This window comes from Vanessa cardui, chromosome 5 (genome assembly GCF_905220365.1).
Source record: "Vanessa cardui chromosome 5, ilVanCard2.1, whole genome shotgun sequence".
Taxonomy (NCBI): Eukaryota; Metazoa; Arthropoda; class Insecta; order Lepidoptera; family Nymphalidae; genus Vanessa; species Vanessa cardui.
The window spans coordinates 11,215,296-11,229,362 of NC_061127.1; the positions used below are offsets into that span (position 1 = coordinate 11,215,296).

General features: G+C 35.4%; 3 protein-coding genes across 3 annotated transcripts; 2 read left to right on the forward strand and 1 right to left on the reverse strand.

The window, feature by feature from the left end:
• Window positions 1–145: 145 nt before the first annotated feature.
• LOC124529869 (signal recognition particle subunit SRP68) lies at window positions 146–5,019 on the reverse strand. The gene is made up of 6 exons (XM_047103799.1): window positions 4,777–5,019; window positions 3,973–4,094; window positions 3,663–3,890; window positions 2,137–2,325; window positions 1,481–1,611; window positions 146–1,400 (listed from the first exon to the last, which is right to left on the reverse strand). Exons 1-6 carry the CDS (start codon window positions 4,874–4,876, stop codon window positions 371–373), a joined length of 1,800 nt encoding a protein of 599 aa, XP_046959755.1. The 5' UTR covers window positions 4,877–5,019; the 3' UTR covers window positions 146–370.
• Window positions 5,020–5,852: 833 nt separating this feature from the next.
• Window positions 5,853–7,102, forward strand: LOC124529717 (60S ribosomal protein L29). Its single transcript, XM_047103597.1, has 4 exons — window positions 5,853–5,956; window positions 6,084–6,138; window positions 6,389–6,453; window positions 6,944–7,102. Exons 2-4 carry the CDS (start codon window positions 6,102–6,104, stop codon window positions 7,061–7,063), a joined length of 222 nt encoding a protein of 73 aa, XP_046959553.1. The 5' UTR covers window positions 5,853–5,956; window positions 6,084–6,101; the 3' UTR covers window positions 7,064–7,102.
• Window positions 7,103–8,624: 1,522 nt separating this feature from the next.
• On the forward strand, window positions 8,625–9,558 carry LOC124529748. The gene is made up of 2 exons (XM_047103653.1): window positions 8,625–9,045; window positions 9,124–9,558. Exons 1-2 carry the CDS (start codon window positions 8,888–8,890, stop codon window positions 9,461–9,463), a joined length of 498 nt encoding a protein of 165 aa, XP_046959609.1. The 5' UTR covers window positions 8,625–8,887; the 3' UTR covers window positions 9,464–9,558.
• The last annotated feature ends 4,509 nt before the right edge of the window (window positions 9,559–14,067 follow it).

Sequence of the window (14,067 nt, forward strand, 5' to 3'; positions counted from 1 at the left end):
CTTTAAAACCTTATTTGTTGAAAAGCTTTGCTAAATTCATGTCATCACCAAGATAATGGGACAAATAAGTTTGATCCGAACAATCGACTAAATTACTTATTTTCTTAAGAGGCTTAAATAGAGAATTCTAAATAAAAACAACTTCTAAAAGTAAACCATGTTCATATATTTTAGTTATATTTCTTGGAATTCACTACATCCACCATTGTTTCATCACCCACTCAACTGCTCCTTAGACCTTTATATCTAGCCTTGTGTACCAAACATATATGTTATACAAACAACTCCAAATAGATTGTTATGATTAAAAAAATAATACGAAGGTTTTGTAAATAATAATGTATTCTAAATATATGCATGAATACATTGACTATTTGTCGCTTTTACCCCATCCCAAGAATCCCTTGACGAGTCCCGTGATGCCGGCACCTTGTTTCTTGCTATTTGCCGCACCTGTTTTGTCGTCTAGGTTAGGAAACTCGATGAAATTGCACGCCAAGTCGAAGAACAGCGGTTTGCAAGGAACCGCTTCCATGGGTGGAGGCATTTTGAATATATTAGGGTTCTTTGTGAGCATTTGCGTTTCTTCACGGTAGTCGTCCAGCCGGTCAACGAGTGGCTTCTTATCTTTATACGACTTCCCGCTCGTATATTTTGTTTCTTCTTCGTCATCGTCATCTTCTAGCACGGAGTCAGCGTGCACTTCAAATTTGCAGCTTTCGATATCCTTCTGCAAAACTTTCAATTTCTCCACCAGCCACTTATCTTGTAGCTTGCTAGTCAGCGATTCGCTGGTATAAGTGCCACAGCGTTCCAGCATGGCAAGTGCCTCCCTGAAACGTCTAAGTCCTGTCAGTACCTGTGCGATGTAATAGCAGCGGAAAGCTCTATAAGCCTTTAACTCTGTCTCGATTTCCTTTTGATAGCCAGCATCGTTCTCGAAGCCTGGGAGCTGCTGTAATTCGGTATAATTTTGCAGAATTATTTCATATAGCCTAGTCAAGTCCTGAGGGCGAACCTTTTTCCCATCGATGGGAGTGTTGCTTTTACGAGCTTCTTCCGCTTGTTGAACGAGCAAATTGTTCCTCTCAATGGTGCGCACGAGACGCAAGTACATCAAGTACGAGAGCAAATAGTTAATGCTGGACATTTGATTCGACTCCGATGGCGTTTTCAGTTTGGGATCGTTTTTTATTTCGTCCTTGATAGCCGATATAGCGTCTTTGCAATCCATGAGTATGTTCTCGAGGATATCTATCTTAGCTTGAGTATTTTGTGCGCTTGCGACGGATTTTTCCAAATCCTGTAATGCGATAAGGAACAGTCGCACTTTCTCCGGACGAACGGTGACGCGACGGCCGCGCCATTCCACTTCGTGCATGATTCCTGAGCGAGACTCCCTGCACAGAAAGTGTTTTGATATAAATTATACTTCGAAACATAGAGTTGACTGTACTTGTCATACATTTTAGAAACATACTTAGCTTGAGCCATGAGCGTATCCAAATTTTCAATAAGCCCTTGTCCGCGCATAGCGACGAGGTCGCCGGCAGCGGACTCGTCGCCGATGTTGTACGCACAATAACGTAGACTTGGCTTCAATTCATCAACCTGTTAAAATATTGTTAAGTATTTGTGATATCTTATAAAAACTCGATAATGGGTACAAAAATCACATACAAAGAGGCATCCTAGAAGCTTATGTCAAAGTAAATGTAACTGTTACTCTTTCACAGCTAAACCGCTGACTTGATTTTAATGATATTATGCATGGGAGGGTATAAATATTAATTAGATTGGTGTAATTTGGATGTATTAACACCAAAGAAAGCTGCTATTTAATATTACGCACGCCAGCGAAGCCGCGAGCGAAAAATAATTTACAACTAATAATAAATTTAATAAACTACTTCTTCACTTAATTGTAACATGACAATTCAAAAGTGCTTGAAAAAGCCTACTTGAATAAAGTTTATTTTGATTTTTTTTTTTTACTATAAATCTTTACATGCTAAAACATTGTGTGTAGAATATTGTATGCGAAAATAATAATCTTGAAGTTTATTGGTAAACATTGTGTGTACAATATCGTATGCGAAAATAATAATCTTGAAGTGTATCGGTAAGTAAGCTCACTTTCTGCTTGTACACGAGCCTCTCGTCTTCGGGCAGAGCGGCGGAGAGTTTCTCCAGCACGAGTTGCGCGCGCTGCAGGCTCTCCGCGGCGGGGCGCCACTGCTGCAACTCTAACAGCAGCGCGCCACTCAGCCACGCTGCGTACGCGCCCGCCTCCAGCTGCGTGCGCGCATCGCACGACCCACTTTGCTGATATATGACCAAGACTGATTTAATGAATTTAATTTGGACATTCTTATCATCATCATCCTCCTGCCCTTTTCCCAATTTTATTTGGGGTCGGCGCAGCATACTTCTCTGTCAGACGTCATCTCACAAGTAACATTCTTTCTAACCATATCGTCTTTCACACAGTCCATCCATCGTTTTCTTGGTCGTCCTCTACCTCTATATCCATCCACATTCATGCTCAAGGCCTTCCTCACAATATGTCCCTCATTCCTCCGCATTACATGCCCATACCACGATAGCCGCCTTCCACATAACTTCTCGGCTATCGGTGTCACTTTCAAACTTCCTCTTATGTACTCATTCCTTACTCTATCCATTCGCGTAACACCACACATTCCTCTCAGCATTCTCATCTCCGCAACATGCAATTGTCTTTCAGTCATCCCTTTCGTAGCTTTTGGACATTCTTATCAACAATTATAATTATAAAACTATGCTAAATAATAGGTACCAAATTCTAAAATAATTGCTAAGGATACCATATACCGACATAAAATTATTCTAATTAATTCTAACGAAACAGTGTCTTAGGGTCGTCTATATAAATCAATAATTAGAATTATCAACAATTATAATTATAAAACTATGCTAAATAGTAGGTACTCCAAACTTTACAAAGCTTATAACTTTAAAGTTACTTGGTGATGTTATAAAAATCTGTCCAGTAACAAATTAATTATATTCCAAAAAGTAATTGTAATTATAATTTTATATGTGATCAAGACTGATTTGATGAATTTAATTTGGACATTCTTATCAACAATGATATAAAACTATGCTAAATAGTAGGTACTCCAAACATTACAAAGCTTATAACATTAAAGTTACTTGGTGATGTTATAAAAATCTGTCCAGTAACAAATTAATTATATTCCAAAAAGTAATTGTAATTATAATTTTATATGTGATCAAGACTGATTTGATGAATTTAATTTGGACATTCTTATCAACAATGATATAAAACTATGCTAAATAGTAAGAATCCAAACATTACAAAGCTTATAACTTTAAAGTTACTTAGTGATCTTATAAAAATCTGTCCAATAACAAATTAATTATATTCCAAAAAGTAATTGTAATTATAATTTTATATGTGATCAAAACTGATTTGATGAATTTAATTTGGACATTCTTATCAACAATGATATAAAACTATGCTAAATATTAGGTACTCCAAACTTTACAAAGCTTATAACTTTAAAGTTACTTGGTGATGTTATAAAAATCTGTCCAGTAACAAATTAAATGTATTCCGAAAAGTAAGTGTAATTATAATTTTGAGTTTAAAAATTCACCTCGCATAGTTGTAAGAGCATATGGGCGTGTGCACACGCCTTTTTCAATCGCGAGACAAGATGGAACTTCTTTCTCGGCTCAGTGTTGGCCTCTTGGCGCAACTGCATGGCATGTGCCCAAGCTCGTTCCGCTTGCAATAACGGCACACAGAGTAAACGATTTTCAGCATTTGTAGCAGTCAAGTGTGTGGCGGTCACATCACGGCGGCGATAATGACGTCTGTCACCCTGTAAATTTAAAATGATAGAGATTTTCAAAAAGTAGCTAAATTCATATACGGCTAGGTTTTATGTGTTAAAACACACGAACCTGAGGTATTTTGAGCACTTTACGTAAACGCCTAATACGACGTGAACAGTATCCCCGATACCGTTGATAATCACCATGACGAAGTCCATGCTGTTGTTGGGCATCCTTTATTATACGAAATACTGTTGCCTTGTTAAGAATTATTGGTTTAGTGTGATCTTCAAATTAGTCTTATTTAAAGCAATATGTTACTCAGTATTAGGCAATTTTTATACAGAATATTAATTCAATAGGATAATAAAAAATTAAAAACCACATTTCTTTGTCTTTCTTTTTAGTAGAACTTCCTGGACCGATGGCAGTTTCATTCATTAATTGTACGAAGTTATACATATATTTTTATACAAAAAAAATTTATATACATATCAAATTTGTTTAAATATAAAGTATACAACAAAAGAATTGTTAATATATGTATTTTATCATGGTTTTACAGAAATGTAAAAACTATATAAGATATTCTAATTCTATTATAAACATTTTAGTTTTCATTAATCAGTAAAATGTTTTAGAATTTCAATATGGTACATAAATTTGACTATGTTATTGAAAGTTTAGGGATTTAATTAAATTTTTCGTTTTAAGCTGTAGTCAATTGATAGATACATATTTATAATACTAAGTATTTAAAGATTGAAAAAATTGTTTGTGTACATTATTTTTACATTATTATACAGTACATAACTTATTTCAATATGAATATGAGTATAATCGGTATCAAAGAATCCACTTACATTAAATTATACAGCTTTTAGAAAACTACCACTTGTAAAAAATATCTTAAAATTTATTTAAAAAGGATACTTTCTAATGATAAGATATTCGGAATTTTGGCATCCTGTTTCGTTTCATCGTTCGCAGTTATAGTTTGCGCATCTCCACTTTCTCCTTCCAAAACGACCATAGTTAATAATTTCTTTGAATAATAAGTAAGGGCTACTTAAATTTGTGATCCAGGGCAGTATAGGAATTAAATAAGCACACGTCACGAAATTAGCGACACCTGATTATATCACTGTCACTTTTTCACCCTTGTGTTTTTATTTGTCATTTTTGACAGTAATCTGTGACTTGTAACTATGGAGTGAAATACCATGTACCTACGTAAAAATAATTTAAGTAAATACAAGATATAATAATTTATTTTTTCAAGATTTATATAGCAACTAGTTTTTGTTCATATTTGTATATATTTAAGCATTTGATGTTATTAGTTCTTATATTAGTAAATACATAATGTAATAGTGTCTTTCAAAAATTAAATTTTAAATAAAACCTTTTACATACTTAAAATAATTATTATATCTTTAATTTTAACAATGTATTCATAACTTTTTCTTTCTCGTCGAACGGATTATTAGAAATTCCATTAATAAAAAGTTTTAGTACCATAGAAGAGTTTGACACGAATACCAAGAAAAATTATAGTTGGTCATAGTTGTGCTTATTGCAAATTTCGGATAAGCTTGGCTGGACGGCTTTTGCTACATAGTCTATTCTGTGATAACACTAACCTGACGACTGATGGTTATGGATTGGACTGATGGTTATTATGGAACCCTTATACATTTCTTGACACACTTTTTCAGATAAAAACATGAGATATTTCTCTTTCACTGTAAACTACTTATTACCTTCTGTTACCAAATTCTAAAATAATTGCTGAGGATACAATATACCGACATAATATTATTCTAATTAATTCTAACGAAACAGTATCTTAGGGCCGTCTATATACATCAATAATTAGAAAATCTACTTTTCAATTTTTCTAACGTCATTTAATTAAGACGTATGCCTAAATCTTTACATTTAATTTAAGGTCACATTTTCCTCAAAATATACTTCTCCTTACCATTACGATTTTGGAATAAACAATTAAGTACCTACCTACCTAACCGTCATCTGTCGTCGCAGCGTAAATAAACATTTTGACGTTTCTTGTCACTCTCTTTTAAGTTCTCGATATTGTGTAGGACTGTAGGTTAGAACGCTTAACTTTTAAATTTCTTGAAATATCTAATCAATCATTGTAAATTATTGATATTGTGCAGTGTTTAGTGAAAAAGGTTTATTATATATATCTAATAAACGTTTAATTTCCTTTCCAGAACTACATTTGAAGTAAAATGGCAAAGTCAAAGAACCATACAAATCATAACCAAAGTGAGTAAATATAATGTTGTCTTAAATTTTCGCGATTATTACACATTTAAATAAAACTAATTATAACGGATGAATCGCGTATATTAATTATTTTTAAACATCCCGACGTTTCGAGCACTTTGCAGTGTTCGTGGTCACGGGTAGACCAGACCAGTTAAGTGAGTAAATATTCTGAATTTGAACAGATATATGAAGGTTTGTACGTATATTTTATGGAATTGTGAATTTAGATGGAATACATTTTTTCCAGATCGCAAAGCTCACAGAAATGGGATTAAAAAGCCCACGAATTTCAGGCACGAATCAACCCTCGGTGTAAGTTTTTATTATTATTATTATTAAATAATTAAAAGTCAAGTTTCATAACAATATTTCAATTTATTAACTTGTGTGTCATAAATTAAACCGTAAACGTATTACCAACTATTACATTCACTAAAGTTTTTCTAGTACGAAAGTCTTTAATAATGTAGGCCCACCTTCAGTGACAATAATGTAACAAAGATAACAGAACATAAATATATTGTTTATTTGTTGTTTTAAATCAAGAGAGATCATTGCAACTTTTACAATCTTACTTATGAACAATAAAACATTACTTGCCTGTACTGCAGAGGTTACATTTAAAATAATAGCCTTAAAATGTTCCGGTCTATCTAAGCTCCAATCAAAATATTGTGGCACAGCAACATAATTCTCAATTCAAATATTTTTACTGGCATCTGATGTTTTAGCATTGTTGTGACTTAATCAAAATAGTTTTTGGATATATTTACTCATATTAATAATATGCTTTTCTCTTTAGATGGACCCTAAATTCTTGAGGAACCAGAGGTTTTGCAAAAAGGGTAACCTGAAACCTGCCAAACAACTGGCTCGTGCTGCAAGCAGGAAAGCTGCAAGAGAAGCTAAGGCTAAGAAATGAACATCTAGTTATAAGTCAATAAAGCAGTAAAAAAATCTTCATATTTTTTTTAATATTTCCCCCTGAAATGTAAAAACAACTTCAATGTCAATTATGATTATTATAGTAGAAACTGCTTGGGGTATATAATTTTGTTTTAACAGTTTAACTTATAGCAATGGATTGTTTGATAATTAAGATAATAATAAAACTGTATGAGTTAAATATAACATCCTGAACCCTGATAAGCAACAATTTTAGATTATATTGATATTTAAAATCATTATTTTTGATTATATTGTCTTCTTCATGGTATTGGTCTAAAGTCTTTAACAATTTCATCACAAGACGTATTTACGTCTTACCGAGGATAGCTGGAGTAGTAGGGACTACTTGAGTCGAGATGGCCCAGTGGTTCGAACGCGTACATCTTAACCGATGATTGCGGGTTCAAACCCAGGCAAGCACCAATGATTCATGTACTTAATTTGTCTTTATAATTCATCTCGTGCTCAGTGGTGAAGGAAAACATCGTGAGGAAACCTGCATGTGTCTAATATCATAGAAGTTCTGCCACATGTGTATTCCACCAACCCACATTGGAACAGCGAATTGGAATATGTTTCAAACCTCCTCAAAGGGAGAGGAGGCCTTTAGCCCAGCAGTGGGAATATACAGGCTGCTGTTGTTGTTGTTTGTTGTATATTGTCTACTTACAAGTATAACTGAACATTTCCAAGTCGCAGAATTACTTCAAAAACATCAATAATAAACAGAAAATAATTACCACTACAACTATCGGAAAACAAGTGGTTTTATACCTGATACATTAATAGCATCTTCTCAGATCATCTTAATTTGTACGATAACCAAGGATATAATGTTGTCTTAAAATTTTATTTGATTATTACACATTTAAATAAAACTAGTTATAACGGATTTTAATCGTGTATATTAAATATTTTGGACATCCCGACGTTTCGAGCACTTTACAGCGTTCGTGGTAGACAGTCTACCCGTGACCACGAACGCTGTAAAGTGCTCGAAACGTATTATATTATAACTAGTTTTATTTAAATAACCAAGGATAGTTTTAATTCTTAAAGATCTTGTCCAGAATATTTTGGAAATTAATTACTAAAATCTGCGCATTCCAATTATTATCTTTAATAAACAGTTATCAATTGGCATTGGCAAAATTTAAATAGAATATAGAATACCATTGTTAAGTTTGGCAAAAGGAATTGAATCGTTATTATTTTACTTTTTTAATATTCTTCTTATAGTTCATATGGTGAATCGATAGTTCGATACATGTCAGACATCGATTTCACAATCGCTGATATCGAATTGAAAGGAGGCTTTAATGTGAATACAATATTTCTTTCACTATTTTCGTACGCAATGTATTTTAACATTAAATTAAATGATATTTCTGCATTATAATTTGTATTTATGCACTTATACAGATTAATTATTGATGAACATCAACATATCGATATATTGTCATAGATTGTCATAGTTGCAATTATTATCAAGTATCAACTTATTTATTATTTTGCTGTCAAAAGGGTGCAACTGTGCAACAGTTGTGTCACTTTAAGCATTATTTGGTAAATCTTTATAATTACCATTCTTAATTTCTTACTTATGAATTACATACAAATAAGTCCAATGGTGAAATAACTGACCTTAAATTTCTGTATATGATTTTTGATCTTTTGGGCTAGTATAATGTGTATCATTTATAAAATTATTCTTATAAATCCTGAAGCATAATTTTAACCGGTAATATAAAAATATATTAATAATATAAAACATATAACCAAGTGTACCATTGAAATAATGCAAGAAGCCGAATCGAACTTAATTACTAATTATAATGCTCTCAAAGAAAATCCTCAATTTTTATTGAATCTTATAAATAAATATGTAAAAGTAGATATTATTAAAAACACGACCATTTATGGATTTGTTCATTCCATAGATCCTATCAAATACAGGTAATCAGATGATACATTTAATCATGATTCAGGAAGGCCTTTTTTGTTTTTACAATATTAAATTTATTTCTATTTCAGTATAATTATATTAGAACATCAAAATGGAACATTTCAAACTACTGTAATACCTGGACATGCAATAATTGATGTGTCAGAAGTAAATCAAGAAATAAATGTGCAACTTCCTAAAAGAGAAAATTCAACAACTTTGACTGAAAGCAGCATTTCAGAAAGAAAACAGAAATTAATATCATGGCTTAAACAGAACTTATTGCCCGTGACAGAATCTGAAGACAATATAGCATTTGGAAATGTCTTAATTTTACCTCCCTACAATATAAATGATATATGTACAGATAATGTAATGGTAGCTACGCAAGTGAAAAATATTATAAACAAAATGCCTGAAAACTTTTAAAACAACATAATTAATTATTAAATCTGTATTACAACTTATTTTATTGATATTGATAAATTAAAATAAATTAATTATACTAACTTTTTTACAATATATTTTTGAAACAAATGTTATTGAAGCAATGTCTACATTTACCTTTTATAAAGTCCTAGTCCTAGGGTCATTTCAATAATACAAAACAATTTATGAAGATATAAACCATAACAAATAATATTGTTTGCTATTAAGCAATATTGTAGATTCTATATCACATATATACATAATTTATCATCTACAGTAATTTTATAACTACATTTTTATTACAATGTCAAAACAATCAAGCCCTCCTGCTAAAGGAGAAGAGATCTTAGTCCAGCAGCTGAAATTTTATAGGAATACGGAGTGTTCATAATCATATGGTTTTTTTACCATTTTACATATAAGAAAGAATTATCTTTGAAAGAATTAGTGACATGCTCCATGCTTGCTTAATCCAGTACTGACAATATTTCATAGTATTCCCTGTAATTATTTTAATGAAATATAATTTAAAACCTCAGTGACCAGTACTTTGCCAAAGTAGTATATTTTATTAATTGCTTTGACATTGAGATCTAAATGATTTATTGTAACTTCTAAACAACTGATATCGCCAAATGACATTATGTAATATGCAGCAGATAGATTATATGTTACTCTATATTTTTTTATAAAGAGATATGTTTTTGTGTATCTGGTTAGGTTTTTTAACAGACGGTTTATTGTTATACCTATGATGAGGCAACATACAGATGGACAAACGAAGTTACTTTCACATGTATAATATTATCAATTATTTCAAAATGGTTTAATTGTCGATGCAATGATTGTTGTCATCTTCTTCAGTGTTTATTTATTTATAACTTTTAGTCAGTTTAGTAGATTCAGCTATTCATTACAGTAGGGTAAATATAGGGTAATGCATAAGTATACATGACGCGCAATTTGGGTTTATGCCTAGTGTGTCAATGGAAAGTGCCATCTTGTGTCTAAAGCAGACTGCCCAATACGAGTAGATGGACGCCGGTGTATGTCTGTTTTTTAGATCTTTCTAGAGCCTTCAATCTAGTCTATTACGACTTACTGTGGAAGAAGCTTAGTAAAGCAGGTGTACAGCCTGAAATTACTGCATTGTTAAGATTTTAGTATTTGAACTAGCAAAACTTTGTAAGATGGGGTGAAACCCTGTCAGATAGTTATAGCTTACAGTGCGGGGTGAGACAGGAAGGTATAACTTCACCTAAGCTATTTAATTTGTATATGAATGATCTGATTGTGGAGCTCAGCAGCAAGCGGGTCGGTTGCTGGATTGATGGAGTGTGTATCAATAATCTTACAAACCATGGTCTTATCTATAATGTAATGTGAATACATGGTCTTTGTGGTCCGCGGAAGAGTAATGAACTATGAACCGGTGTTAAAATTAAACGCTGTACAGTTAAAACGAGCAAAGCTTTTTAAATATCTGGGTCATTACATTTCTGCGGATCTCAAAGATAACGCAGACAGAGAGCGGGAACGTGGGGCACTAGCCGCCAGATGTAACATGCTGGCCCACAGGTTTACGCGCTGTAGTAAGGAAGCTAAGATAACACTGTTTAAGGGGCGATGGCGGCATCACATTTATAATTGCGGACACAGACTTCAGCAGCGTGAAGCAAGTGTCATCATCATCATCAACAGCCTATTTTTGTCCACTGTTGGACATAGGCCTCTCCCAGTGCACGCCACTGTGGTCTTTCTCCGGCTACTCGCATCCAGCTCCTGCCTGCCGCCTTGCGTATATCGTCACTCCACCGTGCCTGAGGACGTCCTACACTACGTTTGCCGAGACGCGGTCTCCACTCTAGAACACGTTTTCCCCAACGGTTGTCGGTTCTACGACAAATATGACCAGCCCACTGCCACTTCAGCTTACTAATCCGGTGGGCTATGTCGATGACTTTGGTTCTTTGACGGATAACCTCATTTCTGATGCGATCCCTCAAAGAAACGCCGAGCATAGCCCTTTCCATAGCACGCTGAGCGACTTTAAGTTGGTGGACCAGCCTTGTCGTGAGTGTCCACGTTTCGGCTCCGTATGTCATGACGGGTAGGACGCACTGATTGAAGACTTTCGTCTTAAGGCACTGTGGGATCGACGATGTTAGGATTCGACGTAACTTCCCAAACGCTGCCCAACCCAGCTGAATTCTTCTATTCACCTCGTCCTCAAGGTTGTTTCTACCTAATCGCAGAGTCTGCCCGAGGTAGACATATTTTTGAACAACTTCGAGAACGGTACCGTGTATCGTAGTCGGTTCCGGTAGAACATGTTCATTGAACATGACCTTGGTTTTATCCAAGTTCATCCGTAGGCCGATACGCATAGAAGAATCAGCCAGCTCGTTCAGCATTTGTTGTAGGTCCTGCAGCGTTTCTGCCACGATGACGATGTCGTCTGCGAATCTCAAGTGAGAGATGTATTCGCCATTGATGTTAATGCCACGTCCTTTCCAGTTCAGCGTCTTGAACATATCCTCCATTGCATTAGTGAACAATTTGGGGGAAAAAACGTCCCCTTGTCTCACTCCTCGATGCAATGGTATGGGATTTGTTTGCTGATTTTGTACTCGGACGGACATGGTGGCAGCTTCGTAGAGACATCTCATCACTTGGATGTATCGCCAATCAACTTGGCAACGCTGCAGGGACTCCAGAACAGCCCAGATTTCAACCGAGTCAAAGGCCTTCTCATAGTCCACGAATGCAAGACACAGGGGCCGATTATACTCATGGGACTTCTGTATAATCTGCCGCACTGTATGGATGTGGTCTATGGTGCCGTATCCGGTCCGAAACCCGGCCTGCTCCGGGGGTTGGAATTCGTCGAATCTTCGCGCAAGACGGTTCGTGATCACTCTTGAAAACAGCTTATAGACATGGCTTAGTAGGGATATGGGACGATAGTTCTTCAGCAGGGTTTTGTCTCCCTTTTTGAAGAACAGGACGACCACACTCCTACTCCACGCCTCCGGAGTTCTCCCTTCGAAGAGGACAGAGTTAAAAAGCGTCTGAAGTTCCCTAAGTACCGGTTTACCTCCCGCTTTTAATAGCTCTGTGGTAACGCCGTCCTCTCCAGGGGCTTTTCCATTTTTAAGCTGTCCAAGAGCAGTCTCGATTTCGCCAATACTGACTTCAGGCAGGTCTTCGGAGAAATGGCGTGTTAATGTAGCTCTAGGATCCTCATTTTCGGGATCAGGTCGAGATGCATGCGATGCGTATAACCGGCCGTAGAAGTCCTCTACTTCCGAAAGTACTGCCGGCTTAGAAGAAACGACTTCTCCACTTGCTGTGGTCAACTTCGTCAGGTGGCTCCTTCCAAGAGATTGTACGAACACCTTAGTGTTGTGTGAAGCAAGTGTGAAGTACAGGAATCATTATTCAAAAAGACTTAAACTTTCTTGTTAAACTACAGATACATATCTCTCTCGTCGGAAAGTGTGATACAGAAGGATGTTATAGTTACGAAATATTTTACACCATCGCCTTGGTAGAAGTTGGACTGCATATACTGTCCGTGGCAAATAAATCAAACACCTTCGAAAAGTCGATTATGTCGTCATCATTGCAGTCGCTATAAATAAAACTTATATCCTAAGTTAATATTTTCGGTGGATAAAAGAAAGAAGAAAAAGTTTATATAGGACCTGGCACAAATGGAAAATTATAAACAAACCTGACCAAATAATATAAAGTTGGGTTTTAGAATCCACCTTTCTCCTTGGCTTCACCTTATGAAAAGTGACTACCACCGCCCATGGACATCTTACCCTTGCAGGTGTGCTCTTTTTATGAAGGTTCCCAACAGGTAACAGAGTGGTGGTGGGAGACATAAAATGTCTTGAAAACTGTTCCGTTATGGATATTCGGACATCCCGGTACTGCGAATAAGGCTTCGAGTTTTGACTCGTGAAATTGGGGAAGATGATGCGGAGTAATCCAACTTTACACAAATCAAAGGATTGAGCAGGTCGGAAAGAATTTGATAATTCGAGCTGAATATGATCGAAGCTGGTACTAGTGAGCACTCGCCCAAATATAGCACCCGCCCAAACGATAGAACTCCACTTAAGGCCGAAGTTTCGGCGATGGGCCTACGTGAATTACCATCGTTTCTCACTGAGCACACCTTTTAAATATCAAACATTTTAAACGTCAATATGGCTTCAGTTCCATTTGGCCGTGGAACGGACGGAGGTACAAAAGATCAACACCAATGTTGACTTTTTAGCGGTTGATGCGCAAACTTGTGTCTTTTCGGGACTTGAGTTTAAATAGGTTTAGCTGGTCCTAGTCTGAGACTTTATTTCAGGCAAAAGTTTTTTACCGTTTTCATCGACGTGTTCCTGAGAAATTTTAGCACAGACGGTGTCTAAGGTACTGTCGTCCACACAATAGTGTTGTTAATGTGGCTGATTTTCAACACGTAAAAATCGGGTGATCCAGTTGCATAATTTTCCAGGAAACCAATTTGGCTGGCTGGCTGCTAGTACTCCACACTCTTCAGTTTTATGTTTAGTATATGGGGTAATGGATATCTCATA

Excerpts from the sequence above, each read along its gene's own strand:
- LOC124529869 (XM_047103799.1), bottom strand. The coding sequence starts at position 4,876 with ATGGTCGTTTTGGAAGGAGAAAGTGGAGATGCGCAAACTATAACTGCG. Across the intron at positions 4,095-4,776 it reads GAATATCTTATCATTAGAAA|TATTTCGTATAATAAAGGAT; the intron begins GTATCCTTTTTA and ends ACAAGGCAACAG. Across the intron at positions 1,612-2,136 it reads GGCTCGTGTACAAGCAGAAA|GTTGATGAATTGAAGCCAAG; the intron begins GTGAGCTTACTT and ends ATATTTTAACAG.
- LOC124529748 (XM_047103653.1), top strand. The coding sequence starts at position 8,888 with ATGCAAGAAGCCGAATCGAACTTAATTACTAATTATAATGCTCTCAAA. Across the intron at positions 9,046-9,123 it reads ATAGATCCTATCAAATACAG|TATAATTATATTAGAACATC; the intron begins GTAATCAGATGA and ends TTTCTATTTCAG.
- LOC124529717 (XM_047103597.1), top strand. The coding sequence starts at position 6,102 with ATGGCAAAGTCAAAGAACCATACAAATCATAACCAAA. Across the intron at positions 6,139-6,388 it reads CCATACAAATCATAACCAAA|ATCGCAAAGCTCACAGAAAT; the intron begins GTGAGTAAATAT and ends CATTTTTTCCAG. Across the intron at positions 6,454-6,943 it reads GGCACGAATCAACCCTCGGT|ATGGACCCTAAATTCTTGAG; the intron begins GTAAGTTTTTAT and ends TTTTCTCTTTAG.